We start from the raw sequence: 23,506 nt of genomic DNA, 5'->3' as shown, positions 1-23,506 counted from the left end.
ATTTGAGTTCCCCTTCTATTCCCCCACCTAGGTCATTTATGAAGATATTGAAGAGTACTGGGCCTAAGACGGAGCCTTGTGATACCCACCCCACTGCTTACTTCTCTCCACGTGGATGTAGTACCATTGAGGACTACTTGTTGAGTACAGTTTGCCAGCCTGCTACAGATCCATGTGGTGGTGATGTTGTCTATCCCACCTTTTTCTAGCTTACTAAGCAGCAGGCTGCAGTCTACTTTGTTGAATGCCTTACTGAAGTCTAAGTATACTATATCCACAGCATTTTGCTGGTCTACTAATTTAGTCACTTTATCAAAAAATGAAATAAGATTGGTTTGGCATGATCTGTTTTTAACAAACCCGTGCTGGCTACTAGTTATAACTTTGTTATAACTTTCTAGTTGTTTGCAGATCTGTTTTTTTATTATCTTTTCTATGATCTTCCCAGGTATTGATGTTAAACTGATTGGTCTGTAATTTCCTGGGTCTTTTCCCCCCCCTTTCATGAAGATGGAAACCACATCAGCCCTTTTCCAATTCTCAGGTACTTCCCTGGTGCTCCAGGATTTATGAAAGATATGGTGCAATGGTTCTGAGATAACACCTGCCAGCTTCTTCAGAATTCTGGGATGTAATCTGTCATGCCCCAGTGATTTATATTCATCAAGGTCGGATAGTTGTTCTCTTACCATTTTCTTGCTTATTTTAATTTTTGTTTCTAGTTTTAACAATTAAGTTAACTATTAAGTTATAACTACTAAGTTATGGTTTTAGTTGGTCAAATAAACCAAAACTGCATAGGTTCAGAGTAGATTAAATCATAAGCCAAGATTGACAGCTCCCAACTTGCTGGGCCCAAGCCAGCCATGCTTTGGGTCATGCAATGATGGGGCTCCATCCCGCCCTACTGAATCCTCAGCCCACCCCAGACTAAGGAGGAAAGGGAAACGTCCTTATTACCATCATGGACCGCTCAAGTTCCACCTCTTGGAGCAACTCAGCAAATTCCTTAAAGGACTCAGCTGAAAAGGAGAGAAAATAATGAGAAAACATTAACTGAGGAATTAATGAATTGAGAGATTAACAGAGTGGCCATTTGGTATAATGGTTAAGCGCCAGACTAGAAAGCAGGAGGCTGTGCGTTCAAGTCCCGCCTTAGCTATGAAAGCCAGCTGGGTGCCTTTGGGCCAGTCACTCTCTCAGCCCAACCCACCTCACAGGATTGTTGCTGTGGGAAAAATAAGAAGAGGAGGACGGTTATGGGATATGTCTGTAGCCTTGAGTTATTTGTAAAACTAATAAAGGTGGGATGCAAACAAAGACTGACTCTAAGACAGGAGTGTCAAACTCAATTTTACTGAGGGCTGCATCAGCATTGCGGTTGCCCTGGGGGGGCCGGGGGGGCGTGGCCAGAGTGGGTACAGCCTACTGGGTGGGCATGGATAGAGTGGGTGTGGCCTACTGGGTGGGCGTGGCCAGTTCTACATCATTCGCATCAAGGGTGCCTCTGGGGGCCCGGGCAGGAGTGGGGCAAATCTGAGGGTCTCTGGCAGAAGGGGGTGGGACCGGGGCAAGTGCCAAGGCATGGTCCACCAGGGCAAGTCCAAGATGGCCACCACAAAATTGTACATTGGCTGCTAGCTGGCCTGGGCCAGGGCCAAGACAGCAGGGCCCGTTCCCTCACTGTTTCCAGGATGGCTTCGCGGGCCACATGAAACCACTTCGCGGGCCGCATCTGGCCTCCGGGCCTTGTGTTTGACATGTCTGCTCTAAGAGATGGGAATATAAAGTACTTCCTATTTCCCCCATCTTGCCTTTAGCATCCTCATAGTGGGTTAATACCCTGAATGTGTAGCTTTCTTGGTGGATCATCATATCAATGTGTCAGAAGAGATTATTAGGCGGTAACCAGGAGAATCTCTCCAAGAAATCTTCTGAGCAAATGAGGGGTGCCCCAAGTCTTCCATGTCCAAAACAGCTGAAGCATTTCCACATGCTAATTTCATAACTGCCTCAAATCAAACCACATACAACTTTTGCCTCTGCTTTTTGCTTTAATTCAAAAGTGCACAAGAGGATTGATCTTTCCTGCCCCAGTATAACGCTCGTGAGTTCTTCCCTTTTCTCATAACCATTATACCTATAGGATAATATGGAATCATCTGTTTGATATTTATGCTGAAAATTTATCCAAATTTTCCCCTCCTTCGGTTTTTCTGTCTTATCCTCGGGGTGTCCAACGCTCATCCGAGACGGCTGGAGGGCAGCCCGGGCCCTGCTGCTTTCTGACACTCAAGGTCTTCACTTTGCGGCTGCCCTGGCTGCTCACACCGTCTTCCCCAAAATATAAATTCTATACGGTTTTACAAATAATTTCTATATACTGCAATAAAAGAACTGATCTAACGTTTGCTTCCATCTATCAATGCATCCATCTCAAATATCAAGAGGCAAGGTACAATCACTGATTCAGGTCATACAGCTGGGCTGTTTATCGGCTAAGAAATGCAAATAGTGAACACACTCTTTAGAAAAGCATTCTTAAAAGAGGTACTCCAGATTATTTTCTTGCCATGGAAATAAGTAGAAGCCCAACTTCTGATCAGGACAGAAAATCATACAGCTGCTTTTTCTAAAAAAGAGGAATGGGAGCATGAACACACTTTTTTCAAGAGAAGAAAGTTGCAACGGGTGAAGGGCCTCCCAAGTCATGCTGGAAAGAAGAAACCGAATGCAGGAGGGTCCCATTCCTGGAAATACACATTCCAGATATTGCTGGGTTCCCCATGCTGCTGTGCAATACATGGATCCCTTGGCCGGGGAAAACAAGACGTTATGTACAAGACATTATGTCTTGTTCTGCCCTGCCCAAGGGATCCATGTATTGCACAGCAGCATGGGGAACCCAGCAATATCTGGAATGTGTATTTCCAGGAATGGGACCCTCCCGCGTATATCAACAAGGCCAGACATAATTTGAATTTTTAAACTTCACAACTTGCACTTTTCAATGAGACTTCGGCTGACCTAATACACGGCTCCTGCTCTGGATCTGAGGTGTTTTTTTACTGTTTCAAGTACTGAGCTGCCCATTACAAGAGGGCTAACATGGCAGTTATGGAGAGGCAGTTAAGTATGCTGGATAGGTTTTATGCAAGATATTCTAAACTGAATTACAACCAAGAATTGTATTACTCAAGCAGGACATTAAATGGACTTCTAGCACCCAACCCTGACAAGGAAGAAAGGCAGCTGGCCAGAAAAGCACTTACCAATGTTGATTTCATCATCAGTCAGCGTGTCCCCTATGAAGTCAAACTGAAAGGACTGGAGTGTCAGGGAGAATTTCTGGACAGCCAAGGAATAATCTGAGAAAGTTTAAACAGGAGAGTTTCAAACATGAGTATATAAGAAGAGAGACCTCATAGCTGAAGCAGAACACTGATTTTGAACTTTGGCCCCCGAGGAGTTTTGAATGCAACGGTCAGCACCCTCCGTTCCCCCAAACACCCCATTTACAAAAAGGCAACTGCCCCCTGCAGCTGGCTTGCCTGCATCATCTTGGCTCCTCCCCCTTTGTTCCCAGCCCCACCCACGACCCCGGCTGGGCTCTGCAACTTCCACAGAAAGCCCTGGATGCAACTCCTGATTGCTGTCTGCCAAAAATGCCTTTGGGGCCAACAGACATTCTTGGAAATAAATCTTATGTTGAAAGCTGGCACTCTATTTTACAGCATGGCAGCTTCTCAATATTTTTTTAATGAAAAAAATCTGTAACGTAACCCGGAATCAGAGGGAGGCACCACAGTAAATGTTTACCAACACACTGCTCTCCATGGCTATTAAACTGCCTTCACCAGTTTTAAAATAAACATGTAGAGGACTTTGAGGAAGGAAGGAAGGAAGGAAGGAAGGAAGGAAGGAAGGAAGGAAGGAAGGAAGGAAGGAAGGAAAGAAAGAAAGAAAGAAAGAAAGAAAGAAAGAAAGAAAGAAAGAAAGAAAGAAAGAAAACATCGGCAGGACTGTTCTGAATTTTTTTTCTTCATCTGATGACTGCATGGATTTGCAAAACTGTTCTCCAGCAAAGCCAGCTGCTGAGCCCTCAGAGAGCCGGTCTTTTTCCACCTTGGATATCTTAACTGGAGATATTGCACCTTATTGGTTTTTATCTATATAAATAAAAATGTAAATGTTCGTTTGTTCAAAATCTTAAATCTCCGAAAGTTCTTCACCGATTGCTTTGAAATTTTGACACAACGTTGCATTCAAATACGTGCATGTTTTTATATACCTACTATTATATAGATGTCACACCTGTGACAGGTAAAAACATGCTTTTTTTGAAAAACAGGGCCATCTGTTGGACGTAAAAGCAACACACGCTAACCAGACTGAGCCACAGCAACGCGTGGCCGGGTACAGATAGTTGTATATAAATTATACTTCTATTTGAAACCACATTTTTTTCAGTATGGCTTTATCACTAACCTTTAACCTTCCCTCTTCATGTTCATGTTCGGTGATCAGATTTTCAAGCCATTTTCTTATTATTTATTAGTATTTATTTTATTTATATCAGACCTTTATTATTTTATATAAACAACTCAAAGCGGTACACATAAGAATATCGAGTCATAGAGCTGGAAGGGACCTTTATAATCTTTGCTGCTCTTCTCTGAACACTTTCCAGGGTCTCATATGGTGGCATATGTACTGACTTCAAGGGCAGGCAGCAAAATCCTCAGGAAAAAAACTCTAATTTTGATTGCCATGCTGGGCACATGGGGCAGAATCCGAAGAAAAGTAGTTTATGCTCTTCAGCCTCTTTTGAAGGCAACCAAACTATGAAGAATCAGAGGGCCAGAGGGATGAGCTGCAGATAAACCAGGCCCTACACTGGAACCAGTGAGGAATCGGATGTTCTCTAGTCCAATAAACCTCTGACTATTTGCAGTCAGGTGAGTGAAGGATCCATGAGAAAGGAGAAATAAAAGGACCTTGAGCAAGATCCTTCATAGCCAGGAGAAGTATTAAGGGCAAGGATCAAGAACATATTAGGAAAAAGAAGGACTTAAGGGAGGAAATAAAGCGCAGTGTGAATGACACTATCTGTGTATCATTTACTCTTTCCACCCTCCTCACCCCTTCCTTATTTTAACCATACATCTACATTTTGAGGTAGGTGGAGCTGTGATTCAGGGACTGGCAACACAAAGACACAATTTCCAAGAAAACAAGGGCTCGAGGTCTGGATGTTCATTCATCTCCACCCCCACCCAGTCCCAGCTTCATGTCAGTTCTTTCGCCACACCAAGTCTCTTCCCATGGCCAATTGCCATATTCTCTGGCGTACAAAGATGGCTTTTCTGAGCTTAAATAGAATCTAATTTGCAGTGTCTTCAGCAGAAAGCATCTAGGAACTGGACAAGGGTGTGTCCAGGAGGAGCTGGAGAGGCCCAGATGAGCTGCTCTGAAGAGGAACAACAACAACTCTAAAATTAGCCAGGTCAGAGAGAAGACATGCGGAAGCCAAAAGCCACATTAGTGCTCTTAATCAGACAACAGCCACCCAACTCATCCTCAGACTGTCGCCAACAAGCTTCTGCCTCCTCCTTTTGCTTGCTCTGCTTGACACAAGAGAGAGCAGCAGCTCTCCAGGGAGCCCAACTAGAAGGTGGAGGTTTTTTCATCTTATTTTCTGAACCTTCAGACAACCGATGGTTTTTCCAAGGTTCAGGAGAAGACTGGGCCATCCTCCAAGTTTAATAAGTCTGATCATAGCACAAGGAGAGGCCGGCAATGCCAATGACAATGCAGGGAGAACTGGGTTGGGCCAGCTTTTTACTCTTGTTTACTTCCTCAGACTCTCTGTGCTGCTAGAACCCTTGTAGACTCTTCTTTTCATAAGAGGGCTTGACATGGATCAAACCACTGAGAAGGAGGTACTTTGCTTTTCACTCTCATGCTTCACTAGAATGCATGAAGAATGTTTGCAGCTTCTGCACCCAAAATTTCCTGCAGAGTTGTAGGAGTCAAAAGCATGATAGCACCATTTTTTGGCAAGATGGGGCCAAAAACATGCCAGCGGATAACCTTTTGGCTTCTTGTCCTTCTTGAAGTAATATTAGAAATAGCAGCCCATAACCCTTCCATGCTTCTGATGGGAGGATTCCCATCCTCTCCAACAACCTGAGCCTAAAGAAAGGGCGCTTCCTATTTATTTTATTTTTATTTTATTTTATTAAATTTATACCCCGCCCTTCTCCCGGAGGACTCAGGGCGGCTGAGGGGAGAAGGAGGGGAGTTGGGATGGAGAGAGGAGCCATGGCTGTCAGGCAGTTCTCCCGGATTAATTTCAGCTTTGAGATCAAACTGGTGAGAAAGGATCAGTCTAACCCAGGGGTCAGCAGCCTTAAACACTCAAAGAGCCACTTGGACCCGTTTCTCACAGAAAAAAAAAAAAAAACATTGGGAGCCACAAAACCCTTTTGACATCTAAAATGAAGATAACACTGCATATATCCTTTTTTTTTACCCTTATGCTATGTATAAAAAAACTATAGTGTGTTGCATTTATGAAATCAATGAACTGCTACAAAGAAAACAAATTTTTATGCCGGAGAAAGAGGGGGGGAAAAACCTTTCTCCTTCATCCCAACAGGTGAAAACAATTTTAGTAGCTTATCTACCATCTTTAAATACAGCATAATTATCCCCATACCTCATCTCTTAATTTAAAAAAATCAAAATATTTCATTAAATGTTCTTTACTAAAAGTCCAGTAAGGACAACATATATTTATATTTTCTCTCTCACACTCTCTTTCCTCTCCCTCTCCCTCTCTCTCTTTCTCTCTCCCTTTCTCTTTCCCTCCCTCTTTCCTCTCCCTCTCTTTCTCTCCATCCCTCTCTCTTTCTCTCTCTTTCCTCTCCCTCTCTCTCCTCTCCCCCCTCTCCCTCTCTCTGATCTTCTGCTCACCTGGCCAGCTGGCCTCACGCTGTTCTCCGACAAGCTGACACACATTCTTATTGGGCTGGCTCTCTCCTGCCTTTGGTCTGCCAGTCCTCTTCCCCACTAAGTAAAAGTGTGTGTGTGTGTGTGTGTGTGTGTGTGTGTGTGTGTGTGTGTCTCTCTCTCTCTCTCTCTCTCAGAGAGAGAGAGAGAGAGAGAGAGCTGCTGCTTTCTGCGGAGATGCAGCAAGGGCAGGGAGCCCGCCCAATAAGCTTGTCAGCTTGTCGGAGAACAGCGTGAGGCCAGCTGGCCAAGTGAGCAGAAGATCGGAGAGAGAGAGAGAGAGAAGGGAAGCGCAAGTGCCTCTCTGTCTCTCTGCAAATGGCGGAGGACTGGGAGCCACAGTAGAAGGCTGAAAGAGCCACATGTGGCTCCAGAGCCGCAGGTTGCCGACCCGTGGTCTAACCCAATGGTGGTTCCTTGGTGGCCGATTTTCTAACTGCCCACTGCTGACAGATGGTCTCTCTCACTCGATCAGAACCAGCAGGGTCAGCCTGCTTCAGGTCCCTTAACAACTGGCATCTTGTGGGACTTAAGAAAAAGAAAGCCTTCTCTCTCATGGAGCCAGAACCAGACAGACGATCTGCTCAGAGATCTGGATGGCCCCAACCCTCCTGGCTTTGAGCAAGACCTGGATGTTCTCTCAGCCATTTGGACCTGGAGCTAATGGACCCATTTTTCTTGTTATGGATTGAAAATGGGATTACTTTTTAGACCCAAGGTGTTATGTTATTCTTTCCATTGTTTTGTTTCTTTTGTATATAGTGTTGCTTTTGGGGGAGTTAATCTTCTGTGACCATCAGAGTCATTGCTGCAAAATGGGCAGTTATATGAATTGTCTAAATAAATAACTCTTTTTTTAAAAAAACCCCAAGTTTTATTAATTTTCCATTTTTACAAACCTTCAGGTATTTAAGGAAGCAACATGGTGGTTGGGTAATACATAGTCCAATAACACGCTTATCCATACATATATCAGTTTACATCATCAAAACTTTCCTTTCTGTTTCCCTTAGTCATTATACCAAATTCAAATTAGTACGTTGCTAGTTATAACTCAATCATTTAAAACATTTATAAATAACTTTTCGATTATATATCTCCAAATCCTGTTTTTAACTTTTGTCTGGTTTCAATTAGAATATTCCAGTTGGCTTACTGTCCAATAACAGTTGAAGTTTCGGATAGCCCACGGTTCCCTTAATTCATACAAAATGATATCATATCTAAAATAGTCTTATTATTTATTCCAGTAAATTCTTAATTTATTTCACCATCATCTTCTAATTCTCACTTTAATATCATCGCTTGCTCATAAAATAACCTTTGTCCTCTAAATCCATTTTCTATTTATAATTCAAAACAATTATTTAAGTACCTAATTTATTTCCCTTATAGATACTATAGAACCTAACTATTAAATCCAATATCTTTTAAAATCTCCTTGCTCATTACATAAAGTTTAAAGCTCTTCCCTTAGGTATCACACAAAGAAAACCATTTTTTTTTAGTCTAACTCTGGCCTTCCTTTTATGCCAAGCCGGCTTCCATAAAAAAGCTTCTAGATCCTCAAGTGGCTCTCCCTTCCTTCCTGGATATATCATTTCAAAAAGGGGAGATCATCCAATCATCAGCCTATCAAGGAAGCCAGTCCCTTCACAGTCATTGAATTGTTGGCCAAATGGTTCTTCTTCTGATTTCAGCTGAAGTAAATGAAAATTCATGTTCGATGTTGTAGTTGTTTTTGGATCATCTAGATTATCTAGAATCTCAGTGTATTGTCGTAAATCCTCTGCAAGTTCCATCTTAGCATTGCTTTATTCAGTTTCTGTTGCTGTTGTAGTTGTAAAGTCTTTAAGTGAGGTCAAAATTTGGGTGTTAAAGTTCTGAGTAGATTGTTCCTGGCATTTTTTAAAATCCACTTTGTTATTAGTTCCTTCTTCTGTTGCTTTTTGAAGTGTGGATTCTTCTAATGGGGTTAAAGCTGCATTTTGTGGCTTTAAAGTGGCACGTAAGTCTTTCATTCTAGAATTCATTAGCTCGGTAGCCTCTAGAATTTTTTTCAAGTATAAGTTTGACATAAGGCTGTGGGTGGTATTCCTCCATTTCTGTAATGTTTACAGTCCTTTAGTGGCGGCTATTTTTAATAAGAGTCAATAACTGTCCACCTCCACTATAAAGAAATATTTTCACCACCCAGCTGTTTCAAGTTCTTATCTTTTGGTTGCTGTCAAGGACAAATTTTAGTCTCAGAGATCTCCCAGTCAGAAAAGATTTATTCCACTTGCTGTACCACATTTCACCACTAGATGTCCCCAGTGACATACAAAATAGGGCTTTTTTCCGTTCAAGAGAGGAAACAAAGAACATTCCCTTTTTTTCCCAGTTAACAAAAAAGTAAAGCAGTAAGTTTTTGTCGAGATACAGAGCTTTTAGGGAGCCCAGGTATCCAGATATCACAAGTCCAGGTAAGTGGTCATTTAATCTTGTTGTTCCTGTGTGTGTGTGTGTGTGTGTGTGTGTGTGTGTGTGTGTGTGTATTTCTCGGCTTTAAATTCCCGGAGTGAACAAAAGCTGCGGAATTTAGCTGGGAGAAAGGGGTATTTCAAATTTTTTTTACAAGAAAGTAGTTAGGAAAGAGAAAAGGAAAAATAGGGTCTCACCCAACTCCTTCAGTTGCTTCTTCATGCTTAGATGATGCTTTGGGCTTTCGGCTGGTTTGACTAAGTGAGCGGCCATGTTAATGGCCGCTCTTTTCCTCTTCGGTCCTGAGGAGTTACTGCAGATCAAACGGAAAGGCTGTCGCCCCTCCGCGATCCAGCAAGAGTCCCCCCCCCAACAGTGGTCACCCATTCAGGGCGACTTTCGACCCCTTCCAGGATCGATGGGGAGAAGGATCTCTCCGCATGCCCACCAGCGTCGAAAACCGGAACCGGAAGCCTAAATAAATAACTCTCATCTTGTCATCATTGGGTAGTCTGCACTCTGACGCTACACTGATTCTGACACAGATCATTTGCAGTGTATTTATGAGCCCTGGTGGCCCAGTGGTTGGAATGTGCAGGATTGCAGGCTGACTCTGCCCACAGCCAGCAGTTCGATCCTGACTGGCTCACAGTTGATTCAACTTTCTGTCCTCCCGAGGCTTGTAAAATGAGGGCCCAGATTGTTGGGGGCAAGAGGCTGACATTTCTAAACCACTTAGAGAGGGCTTTAAAGCACTCTGAGCTGGTGTATAGGTCTAAGTGCTATTGCTATTGTATACAGTCAAATAAGTTGGATCAAAGCATACTTTTAAATGGATGTAAGATTTATTCCAAAAATTGAGCTGAGCAGCACTAATTTCTCAATTGGAAATGTCTTACTCAAACGACAACAGCCAAGGTATGATTCAAAGAATATAAAGATTACAACAGATACCTGGATGGCCGACAGCCTCTCTCTTTCTTTAATCAAAGGACCCCTAGCCACTGTTTATTAGCCTGACGTTGCACTTTTTGTCCAGGAGCTCAAAGTGTCATACTTTGTGTTCCCTCTATTTTTTTCCCCACAACAGCACAGGGAGGTCAGCTGGACTAAAAACATGACTGGCCCTAAGTTCTCCGGGAAACCTGCATGAAGGATGCGAGACTAAAACATGGGTCTCCCTAATGCGAGTCCAGCATTTTCACCATTTCTAGTTCAACTAGAAGGTACAAGAAACAAGTGTCGACCACTGAACCCATCAGCTAGGTGGTCATTCTCCATCCCATAATATATAGCCATCCCTTTCCATACTATGATATCACAATTCTTTCATTGGCTACTTGAAAGGGAAGTGTTTAAATGTCCCTGTTTAGGTCCGCCCAGCTGGCTCTGTATATGCCTGGTATGAACACGTTTAAAGGGAGAATAAGATCTTCTCTTCCAAGGAAGGTCAAGGCCAGCCTGCCATTTCAGCTTCAACTACAAGCTCTGTGGTAGTGGAAAATGACAATACAGCATGAAAGTCATATCAATCCCTACATCTTTTGCGCAACATAAACTCTACATCTTTGCTCAATGGCAGCTTCCCCAGCCTAGACCTCTCCGGATGCATTAGGAATACAGCTGCCAGAGATCTCAGCTGGCCCTTCTGGGGTCAGGGAGAGCTCCCCAGCATTTCTGCCCAACCCTCAGGGAAGATTTGATAGGCATTCAAGTCCTTCCTGATGTGTATCCATTCATTCTGCCTTATGATGAACACTTTTTATTTATTTTTCTTTCTTCCCTATCTCCACAGTACATCTAGTTTTTACTCGGAATATTAATTTCTGCAATGAGCTCCAAAATCTCCAGTCACATTATTAATCAATGCACACTTGCAAAATGCTTTGCTATGACCAATAAACACAGTAGCCAACATCACATCTTGTGGTTCCACATGCTAATCAAGCTTTGTGTAAAGAACAGTTTGAACTAAGCCATCATTTGAGGATACGAGCAGCAACACTCCTGAATTGTTGGTTTCTACACCCTCTTCCACCCCTATGTGCCTAGAGGAGTTGGTACTTTTACTTCGGTTTTAGATCAAGTACAAACTGCATGTCATTGACAAGTATTACTTAAGTTGAAGTAGAAGGCAACTGCAACAAGACATAATTAAAGCATAGTCTGTGGGGCTGTCCTGAGTCAATTAAAGAGAATTGAGATTAACTTACTTCAGGAAGCAAAGATCTATGCTAGTATTAAGCTACCATTAATCTAAAAGAAAACCTTACTTCCAATCTCCTCATCAATTATGAGCTGGATTAGGAAAGAGAATGTCTAAACTCAGCAAGGGGAGGTTTATTCTTATCCCAATAGATACCATGTTTTATCAGGAGATTAGGACAACATTCTCAAGGGAGAGACTCCTTCATTTGTGCTAACCATTCAAAATGCAAACATTCCCTGGTCACAAGGGATGCAACTGAGTTGGATACCTAGAAATCAAACTTATGCATAGGAAACTAAGCAAATTATACAGAGGCACTTATAGGGCATGTGCCAGATGGAGGCAGAGAGGTAAAAGAGGTTTTCTTCTCTTACAAAGTTAGAGTTCCATCCAATGAAATTAATTCAAGAGAGGCAAGAAGGAAAAGATGTTATTTCAGCCTACTCCGTAGAGAAAATCCGCATTTGCTGCTAGCATTTGTGATCAAGGTAATCAAATTAAAAAAATAAAAGGGTTTCCTCTTAATGCTGGTCCCTCTTGACACCTCCTGCAGCACAGAAAACCAAATATTGGTTGCTGGAAGGAACAGCAGAGGGGTCTTCTCCCAAGTGAGGACATGCTGAAGGGGATGGCCCAGAATCCCCCAAAGAAATGAACCTGCTGTACCTCCCTGATGTTGTAACCATTACACCCTATTCCAGGGGTGTCAAACTCAATTTCATTGAGGGCCGCATCAGCATTGTGGTTGCCCTCGGGGGTGTGTGTGTGGCCCGGGGGGGTGCAGCCTGAGTGGGCGTGGCTGGGGTGGGTGTGGTCTACTGGGTGGGTGTGGCCAGCTTGACATCACTCACATCAGGGGTGCCTGTGGGGGCCTGGGCAGGACTGGGGCAGATCCGAGGATCTCCGGCAGAGGGGGGGTGGGACCAGGGTGAGCGCCAGGGCATGGTCCACTGGAAGAGCCTCACCATCCCTCTCAGGCCCCTCTTGATGGGCTGCACCAGAAACTGGCTATTTAGCACAGCAGACTGCTGGGGACAATGTATACACTTTTGATAAAATAAGACACAGCAAACTATTAGAAATCCTGAAACAAGGGGGACTAGATGACAAAGACATCCAAATAATAAAGAATCTATATTGGCATCAGGTAGCAAATGTGAGACTAGGCCAAAAATACTCAGCTGATGCAGAAATAAGAAGACGGGTCAGACAGGGATGTATTCTGTCTCCACTGTTGTTCAATATCTACTCTGAGTCAATCTTCAACGAGGCACTGGAGAACATCGATGCTGGCATCAAAGTAAACGGTGTTTGGATCAACAACTTAAGATATGCTGACGATACAGTTCTGCTTGCCAGTAAGCACGAAGACCTTCAGCTCATCAACAGAGTCACAGAAATATCTGAAAAATACGGCTTGAAGCTTAACACCTCAAAAACCAAGATCATGATCATCAGCAAATAACCTGTTAATTTACCACCAATAAATTCAGAAGGAATACCACTAGAAAAAGTTGAAAGGATCACGCACCTCGGTTCCAATTTACATGAAAGCTGGGACATGACCGTTGAAGTAAAGACAAGGATAGAAAAAGCTCGAACAGCATTCTTCAAAATGAAAAAGGTCTTCTGCAGTCACGACATAAGCCTAAGACTGAAAATCAGGCTTGTCAGATGCTATATTTTTTCTATCCTGCTCTATGGAGTAAAGAGTTGGTCTCTGACAGAAGGCCACCTGAAGACACTAGAAGCATTTGAAATGTGGATTTACAGGCGGTGTTACGTATAAGCTAGGTTCACAAGATCAGAAATGAGGAGGTGATAAGATGCCTGGGAAAGCCAAGGGAAATCATCAAAACAATTAAAAAACTAAAATTAGAATATTTCGGACATGTGATGTGACACCCAGAAAAATATGGCATACTCCATTTAATCCTCCAGGGAAAGATTGAAGGCAAACGAGGTCCAGACAGAAGAAGAACATCATGGCTTCAAAATCTAAGGGACTGGTTTGGACAAAACTCAGCAGCACTTTTTTGTGCGGCTGCTGATAAAAACAGGATCGCCAACATGATCACCAACGTCTGATAACGGACATGGCACAAGAGGAAGAAGAAGCTATGTGTTGTTGCGATTCCAGCCTTGCCTTGCCTTTGGATCACGCCTTGTGAACTCTGGACTTTTCTGGCCTCATGCACTTTCTTGCATTATGGTTTTAATTTTGCCTAGTGGATGTCAATGCTGCTAACATTGGATGTTCTTGCTTTGACAACAGATGGAAAAGTAACCATCTTTTCTCTTTCGTTTTTAGAGTTAGATGATGCTGAGAGGGGAGATGTGAATGAGAGTCCAGTTAGACATAACACCAGTACTCGGCGGAATCAAGGTTATTGAGCCCAGAGCTGATAAAGATTTGGCAGGCTGGAGAGCTGGGGAGAAAGACTGGGCTTCAAGCTAATTGGGGTGTGTGATTTATGACAGTTAATTGGAGGAGGGAATTGTGCTTTGCTACTTTGTGGGAGGGGATTCAGTTTTTGGGTTTAACTATGTAATGCCAATGTTCTGTTTCTCGAATAAAAGATTCTTTAAGGCAGACATGTCAAACACAAGGCCCAGGGGCCGGATGCGGCCTGCGAAGTGGTTTCATGTGGCCCGCGAAGCCATCCTGAAAACAGTGAGGGAACGGCCTCCTCTGCCTTGGGCCAGCCAGGAGCCAATGTACAATTTTGTGGTGGGCATCTATGCTGAAATGCATTCAGTCTTAGCTCCACAAGGCCGTCTGGAAACAGCGAGGAAACAGCCCCTGCCACGTCAGTCCCGCTCCCTTGGTGCATGCTGGGGAGGTATCACCCTTTGTGAGGAATGAAGAAATGCACCGCCTGGAAGTGGCCAGCAAATGGCCCTCGCGTACTTCACCTATCCGGCTTGATGGGCTCCGGGGGAGGGGTTTTGGCAGGCAGCGGGGCGCTCTCCTCACAGCGCCGAGAGGCTGAACTGGGCGGCACAAATCCAAAAAAAACCATGAGGCTGCCCAGCTCCCACCCTGCCCAGTTTCGGCAGGCAGTGGGGTGCTCTCCTCACAGCGCCGAGAGCTGAGCCGGGTGGCACGAATCTGATAAGAAGTGCAATGCTGCCTAGCCCCCAGCCTGCCCAGTTTCAGCAGGGAGCAAGGTGCAAATCTGATGAGCTTCGCACCACCCAGCTTAGCCTCTCGGGGCTGTGAGGAGAGCGCCCCGCTGCCTGCCAAGACCGGGCAGGGTGGGGGCTGGGCGGCATTGCGCAGGTAATGTTGACTCTCACGCTGCTCTTGGCATCCCCTCTCCCAGAACCCATCAAGCCAGATATGTGAAGTAGGTGAGGGCCATGTGCTTGCCACTTTCAGGCGATGGTGCATTTCTTCATTCCTCACGAAGGGTGACACCTCCCCAGCTGCGTTTCTTGCCTGTTTTTCTCCCTCCCTCATCTCAAATATTTTCCCATCACTCTGTATGAAGGAAGGAAGGAAGGAAGGAAGGAAGGAAGGAAGGAAGGAAGGAAGGAAGGAAGGAAGGAAGGAAGGAGAGGGAGGCTCTGAGGGAAGTCCTGCCTTAGCCCTGCCCTGCTGCCCTTTCACCATCCCCTTGCCCCCTCCTCCTGGCCTATCCTGGGGGTCTCCCATCCTATTGCTAAGGAAGCTTTGGATACAAAGCCGGGTCTCCTCCCATGGAGAGGGAATGGGCCTCCCTCTAACTTTGCCCTCGTACCCATCATGAGCAACCTGGGTAAGGACAGCACAGCAGCAGAAGCCTTGAGGAGGAGGTAAGTGCAGCTGGGCGCCCCCTTGGGGAAGTGGGGCTGGGCTTGGTGCCGTGGGTGCTCGAAGGCTAGGCTGGGCATTTGATCTCTGCTGCACCACCAGCCAGCCCCCCCCCCGCATGGCCTGAGAAGAACAGTGAGGCTCCTTCAGTGCACCATGTCTTGGCACTTTTCCTGGTCCCACCCCCTTCTGCCAGAGACCCTCAGATCTGTCCCACTCCTGCCCAGGCCCCCACAGGCACCCTTGACGCGAACGATGTAGAGCTGGCCACGCCCACCCAGTAGGCCACACCCATTCCATCCACGCCCACCCAGTAGGCCGCACCCACCCGGGCCACACCCACCCGGGCCCCCAAGGGCAACTGCAATGCTGATGCGACCCTCAATGAAATTGAGTTTGACACCCCTGTTTTAAGGTAAATAATCCCTCAAAGTTCTTTTAAAGATTTTCATCGTCGGAACCATGACAGTGGATTTATCCTGTTTGAGAAACTTTCAAGGGCCTTGTGGACTCACTGGCCATTGCTCTGTGGACTAGCATTGGTCAGCTTTTGCTGGACTTTATTGGGGCAGTTCTGTGTTTTTAGTGAAGGGAATAGCTGGGGAATGTTAATAAACCCACTAACCCACGGGTGTCAAACTCGCCACATCACGTGAGGTGTTGTGACATATTGTGACTCTTTTTGCATTGCTGGCAATGGGGTGGGCATGGCTTTGGTATGATGAAATCGGCCCGTGGGCCAGCAGTTTGACACCCCTGCACTAACCCATTGTTATGTGTGCATGTGAGTTAGTGAGACAGCCAGATACACTTTCATCACTGTGAATATTACAAAATTCCCTACTTAGATGGGATGGTCTTTATATTACTTTGGTCAAATGTACAACTTTCCCCCAATCTGTCCTTGTGGGGTCAAATTGTCAGACCTGCCCTGGCTTAGACAATTAGGAAATAAACACCCTCCATTTGTTTGAAGTGATAGGTTCTTTTAATAAAGTTAAGCGGTTGCAGCGAAAGTAAATCTAGCTCTGAGTATTCACTCGCAAAGGTTACACTTTTCCCCCTTTCCCTGGCCCTCCCCCCTTGACCAGTTCATCAGTGTCCAATAGTATTCCTTTTTGAAGTTTTGGGAACTGCTTTGAAGTTTGGCGCAGCTTCACAATCTGATCCCAGGCCAGGTGTCCTTGGGGGCTGCCTTATTCCAGTTTGATACCTCTGGTTCTTTCAGCTTCTCTCCCCCCCCTCCGTTTGTCTTCCCATTCCCATGCCCATGCCCAAACTTTACTTACCCAACTTCTTTCTCCCCTCCCCCTTGCATTTTATGGCAGGATGCCAGCGAAGAGAAGAAGCTGAAGATGGCAGCCCTGACACAAATTAACTAATAGCAGTTTTGAAAAGTTCAGAATAAAATGCTCTAGAAAATAATCCTTCTTCTAAAACAGTAGAAAAAAGAATGCAAAAAATAAATGCCCATCCTTGAAAGACCTGCTGCTGACATTCGGACCTCTTTGTCCATGTATGTGTGTGTGTGTGTGTGAGAGAGAGAGAGAGAGAGAGAGCCTTTGGCGGGTGGATCCCTTGTGCCGAATTCTTTTCCTGCTGGAGAAGAGCCAGCTGAACACTCCCGAGACAGCTCTGCGCAGGCCTGGCCTGCAGGCAAACCCAATGCTGAAGTGGGGCATAATGGCTGAATCCTGTAGATAGAGATTTTTAAAACGCCATTCCTCTCCCTCCCCTTACCTCCCCCCCAGAAAAGGGAAGGAAGAGAGCTTGGGCTGAGCCATAGGAATCAGAGAAGCCCCAGCACCTACTTCTACCCTTCCTGTCTGTAAAAAAGCCTCTTTCAGCATTTTCTACCCACAAAGATCTGTTTTCCAGCTCTGGCAGGAGGAAGTGCTCAGCTGCTACCAGCTTCTTGAGAGCCGCCCAAAGAAACTCAGGCTTTTGCTCAGAATCACCCCCTCCATTTTGCGCGAAGCCTGAGCCAACAGACCTCTGTGGCTCTTTTGTGGCCATTCCTCAGAAGTGCTGCCATAGAGGGAAAACTCACCAGGCAGACAAAGCATTCCACCCTTCGCCAGAACTTCCAATGAAATGTATGACCAAGAAATTAAAACTTCAGCTGTGGTAGGTTAAGACACTGAGAAGACTTGGAAAGGAAGAAAAATGGCTCTTCTGAATGCTCAAAGAATACAATGCTGGTGCTGGGCAAGCCCCCAAGGAGGGAGACCCCTGAAAGATCCCATCAGGGAAAAGATTCTCTTTCAGATCACAACATGCTTCCCCGGGTTTACTTTTTCATGCAACAAAACCCAACATGAAGCTCTGCCGGGCTCCTTCCTTCTGGGGTGCACCTACCCCCCACGTATTTGCCCTCTGGGGTTTTAATCTGGAAGCCCTCTGTAGCAAAGCTCAACCCAGAGAGCTGGATAATTCTTCCTCGGAACGAATCACTGCCTTGCCACAAGCTCAGTAGCTGACTTTGTCAGGTGCCTTTTGCGATAAACAACCTTTCAGGAGGAGAATGGGGCCCAATTCTCCATCAAAAGTTTCCTGCCATACAGGATTGTCCAGGGTTCTTAAGAAATCGCCATCCAACAAAATCAGGAAGATCACAGTACTTAGAGATAAAAATTAAATTCAAGCAATCCAAATTATGAAATTATCAGGACTGTAGCCATAAACAAAAAAGAAGAGACATCGCTTCAAAATATGTGGGATACTGCTAAAGCACACTTTAGAGGTTTGGCTATAACTTACATGGCAAAAAAGAATAAAGAAAAAAAGCAACAACAAATGAAGTTAAAGGAGGAATTTATAAAATTGGAATTAGAACTACAAAGAGATCCACAAAAGAAAACTCTTAAAAAGCAAATGGAAATAATAAAACATAAATTAAACTTAGTAGAGGCTGAAAAAATGACCCAACAAATTAAAAGGGCAAAACAATTTTTTTTTGAAAATGCTAATAAAGCAGGTAGGTGCTTAGCATACAAATTGAAAAAAGAAAGAGAAAAAATTGGTAAATAAGTTGCAAGATTCAAAAGGCGATTTACAATTCCAAAATGACATAATTAAAAATAATAATCAAAGACTTTTATGAGACACTTTATGACAGAAGAAACCTCTCAAGAAAAAATAAAGCAATACATAAAAAAGCTGACTTATCAAAAATTTCAGAGAACATCCAAAACATGCTAAATGAAAAAATATCAATGATGGAGGTAATGGAGGCAAAAAAAGCCAAAAAAATGATAAGACCCTGGGTCCAGATGGGCTACCTGCAGAGTTTTACAAATGTCTACAAGATACATTAAGCCCATTAATGAAAGAACTGTGTAATGAGGAACTTTTAGAGGCTAAAATACCAAATACTTGGATAGAAGCCAACATTACTTTAATACCCAAATAAGATTCAGACTTGACACAGATAAAGAATTATAGACCAATATCCCTATTAAACATGGACTGTACAATTTTTGTGTCAATAATAGCAGAAATATTAAAGAGATTTTTGATTGAATTTATACATACAGACCAAAATGGATTTTTACATAAGAGACAAATAAAAAATAATTTAAGAATGGTGCTAATATTTCTAAATGCACAGAAGGCTTTTGATAATGTAAATTGGCAATTTATGATTCAACAACTAAACGAAATGGACTTTGGAGAAAACTGTATAAATATAATTAAAACAATTATCATAGACAAATAGCTAAAGTAATCATAAATGGAGATTTTACAGAAAATTTTAATATTAAAAAAGGCACAAGCCAAAGATGTCCATTGTCCCCATTATTATTTATATTAACACTGGAAGTATTAAATAGAAATATTAGGCAAGACTCAGAAATTAAAGGAATGTAGATAAAAGATGAAAAATATAAACTACAAGCATTCGCGGATGACTTGGTTTTTATATTAGAAGAACTGCTTGAGACAAGCCTCAAGCTTCTGAAAAAGATAGAAGAATTTTGAGAAATGGCAGGACTGAAAATAGAGAAAAGACCAAAGTGATAACCAAAAACTTTACAGATAAACAAAAAAATCAACTGTCAGAAAAACAGATCTTTAAATAGTTAAGAAAGTTAAATACTTAGGGATGTACTTAACAGCAAGATGTGCAACAATAAAAGAAGACAATTACGTAAAATTATTAAAACAAATAAAACTAGACTTGGAAAAATGGAAAAATCTACAATGTTACGGAGAATAGCAACAGTGAAGATGAATATTTTACCAAAATTACTCTTTTTATTTCAAACAATACCTATAAAACTGGAAAAAAATTCTTTGATGAATTTAATACATTGATCTTGAAATTTATTTGACAAGGAAAAAAAGCCAGAATTAGATTGAAAATGCTACAAGAAGCGAAAGAAAATGGAGGATTTGGGCTGCCAGATTGAGCTTTATATTATCAAGTATCTGTATTAACATGGTTAAAAGAATGGATAACTCTTAGACATAAAAGATTACTATACCTAGAGGGGTATGACCTACAACTTGGATGGCATGCCTTCCTATGGTATGGGAAGAATAAAATACATAGATACTTTCAAAACCACTATATAAGAAATGCACTTCTTCTAGAATGGGAAAAGGTAAAAGTGAAAATGTATATGAAAATACCTGGATGGCTTTCAACAATGGAAGCGTTTGTTCATTCAAACCTAATTAACTATGAGAAAATTGTGACTTATAAAGACATTTTGAATATTGAAGGGAAACTAAAATTTAGACAAGAACTGGAAGAACAGGTGGTGACCACACCTGCAAATTCAAATGAGATATGAAAAAGATGCTAAAACATCTGGATTTTATAAAGAACAGATATAATTTGACCAGATACTATTGACATCAGATGAAAAATGGATTAAGAAACTGTATAAAAATAAAAATAATTATGATAAGTTATGGATAAAAGTTCAAAAGGATTTAAATGAGTGGAAAAAGTTACAGTTATCATTATTGGGGAGAATTTCAGTGGTTAAAATGAATGTTCTTCCTAAGTTTCTTTTTTTGTTTCAGATGATACCTATTTTAAAAAAGGATTTAAATTTGGAAGAGTGGCAGAGAGGTGTCAATAGGTTTATTTGGCAGGGGAAAAAACCGAAGGTTAATTTTAAAATTTTGCAAGATGCACGGGAAAGAGGGGGACTTAAAGCCCCAAATTTAAAACTACGGTATATTATGATGCGGTGGTTTTAACTTGGATTAGTGATTGGATTAACTTAACTAATAGAGATATATTGATTCTTGAAGGTTGGGATTTATTATATGGATGGCATGCTTATTTATTTTTTGATAAGAAAGTTGATCATGTTTTTAGGTCTCATATTTTAAGAATTGCACTTTTGAGAGTTTGGAAAAAGTATTATTATAAGTTAAGTTTTAAAATCCCAATGTGGGCTATTCCGGAACATGCAATACAAGGAATTACAAGGGGAGTTAAACTAGAGGGAATTGTTTATAAGGACTTACTTATTTTAAGGGGATAGGACTGGCAAATTAAATTATTGGATGAATTGAGACAAGATAATGTTCTCCAGTCCTGGTTCTTATATTCCCAGTTGGTTGAGAGATGGCGTATAGATCAAAAGTTAGGTTTAACATTGGAAGATGTGAACTTGATAAGACAGATTAAAGATCAAAGTAGAGCTCATATTAGGAAAATATATAGTGTCTTGATCAGGGCTTTTTTTCAGCCGGAACGCGGCGGAACCGCGTTCCGGCACCTTTTTCCGGGCCGGCCGCACCGGAAATAGCCCCTCCCAAATTTTACTTGCATTCCTGTTCTCTAAAGGGGCGGTCCTAGGGTTTGATGAGGGCGTGGCCAGGTTTGAGTTCCGCCACCTTTTCTCCGAGAAAAAAAGCCCTGGTCTTGATAAAGTTTGTAAGCCTTTGTCTTAATCAATTTCTAACATACTAATTTACCCGAGTTTTATAAGTTCTTGGTTAATACAATCTTTGTACCCTTTGTTAAACCCATTCTTTACAGTTCAAGTGAGTTCGTGTCTTAAATTCCCTTTTAAAAATATTTTACAAAATATCTACCGTAAACCTAGGGGTTTTTAACAGAACGTACATTCCAAACTTGCAGCCAAAATGTTGGAGATGTGGTAATTTGGATGCAACTTATTATCATATCTGGTGGACATGTAGGGATGTTAAAGCCTTTTGGATTAAGATTTGGTGGAACCTTCAACAGATTTTTAAGAAAAAGATAAAATTTACACCGCAATTATTTTTATTGGGTATCATGGATAATTTGGATTCAAAAGAAATAAACTTGATGCTGTACTGTATAACAGCAGCAAGGACATTGATTGCTCAAAATTGGAAAAAGGAGATATTACCGACTATGGATGATTGGAGACAGAAAGTCTCATACTTTGCAGAAATGGCAAAAATATCCGCATACCTGAAGGATCAGTCTCAAGAGAAATTTATTTTGATATGGAGAAGATGGATAGATTATATTCAGAGAAAATATGAAATGAATAATTATCATATAGCTTTTGATTAATTATTGTTATTTATAAATATTTTTATATATAATTTATATATATAGTTTATAGTTAAGTTGATTATTGTATATTAGAGTTATAGTAAGTTTATATTTGTTTATATTATGAATGAGTAGTTTTTGCTGGACTTGGATTATTATGTGATTATTCCTGTACTCAGTTCTGGGAAGTCTGGGGGGGGGAGGGGAGAAGGGGATTAGGGGATAGAAATTATAAAAATTGATGTATTTATATATTATAGGTAAATAATGGAATTGTATTAAAAAGAGGAGATGCTCGGCTGGTACCCCAAACTGCACTTGATGAGGTGGTTAAGAAGGGAGATGGGAAGTAGGGAGGTGGAAAGGAGGAAAGAGGAGAGGCTGTGGGCTTAGGGGGAGGAAGGAAGAGGAAAGTGAATGAGGGTGGATGCAGGGCGGGGACTGCCGAGCGTCTCCGAAAACGTATTGAGCAGGATTATCTTTTTTTTTTAAGTAAATGCATCATATTTGTTTTATTTGTTGTTTAATTTGAAAAATTAATAAAAATTTTATATATATAAAAAAGAAACTGTATAAGTATATGTTAAGTTTAAAGATGGAAGAGGAACAAGTTAAAGCAACAATGATAATATGGACAAAAAACTTCGGACATAACATAGAGTTGGAAAACCGGCAAAGTCTTTGGGAAAGAAACTCTAAAATAACAAAGGCTTACAAAGAAAACCTATATAAAATGTTTTACAGATGGCACTTAACACCTATGAGGTTAGCAAAAATGTTCAAAAATATGTCTAGCAAATGTTGGAAATGTAGACAAAAACCAGGCACATACTATCATATTTGGTGAACATGCCCTAAAGCCAAAAGATTTTGGTCAAGAATACATATATGGTTAGAGAAAATGATAAAAAAACATGTAGATTTTAAGTCAGAATTATTTTTGTTAGGTATCATTATAGGAAATTATGAGAAAGAATGTGTATATTTAATGTTATATGTGCTAACTGCAGCGAGAATTGTATTTGCTCAACATTGGAAAGATGAAGAATTACAGCGGAGGAAGAGATAATTAAGAAAGTTTTCGACTTTGCAGAAATGGACAGACTTACACTGAAAATGAAAGAGAAAGAAGATTCAGAATACTTTAAAACATAGGATACATTTTATCAATGGCTAGAAAAACAAGGTAGAGAGAAAGGAGTTTAACATATATTAGGAAGCTAAATATTGGAATGCAGACATGTTGCTGATAAAATATTAAGGATTTGTGATTATAAAAAAATAATAAAATATTGTTTTAAAAAAAGAATGGCCATCCAACAAAATCAGGAAGATCCTAGTATTTAGAGATAAAAATTAAATTCAAGCAATCCATATTATGAAGTTATCAGGACTGTAGCCATAACTGTTCCTAGACTGAAGATCTGAAACCACTGCCTTTGTTTGCTCTGAACTGGAGCCCTCATATGTTCCCTGCAGCAAGAAGCCAATGGGGGGGGGGGGGGGGGGG

The 23,506-nt window shown here is 42.0% G+C and overlaps 1 protein-coding gene across 1 annotated transcript in view; it reads right to left on the bottom strand.

Annotated features, from left to right (window-relative positions):
• OPHN1 (oligophrenin 1) overlaps nucleotides 1-23,506 on the bottom strand; it is a 145,370-nt gene that overhangs the window by 71,687 nt on the left and 50,177 nt on the right. The window contains exons 2-3 of the mRNA XM_029283481.1: nucleotides 3,273-3,372; nucleotides 961-1,022 (exon numbers count right to left, since the gene is read on the bottom strand). Of these exons, the coding sequence (XP_029139314.1) occupies nucleotides 961-1,022; nucleotides 3,273-3,372 (162 nt within the window). The remainder of the gene's footprint in view (nucleotides 1-960; nucleotides 1,023-3,272; nucleotides 3,373-23,506) is intronic.

This window comes from Protobothrops mucrosquamatus, unplaced genomic scaffold (assembly GCF_001527695.2).
Source record: "Protobothrops mucrosquamatus isolate PMUCROS unplaced genomic scaffold, P.Mucros_1.0 scaffold108, whole genome shotgun sequence".
In the NCBI taxonomy this organism is placed as follows: domain Eukaryota; kingdom Metazoa; phylum Chordata; class Lepidosauria; order Squamata; family Viperidae; genus Protobothrops; species Protobothrops mucrosquamatus.
Note: the sequence above shows the minus strand (reverse complement) of the source record. Positions and strands in the feature narration are given on the sequence as shown.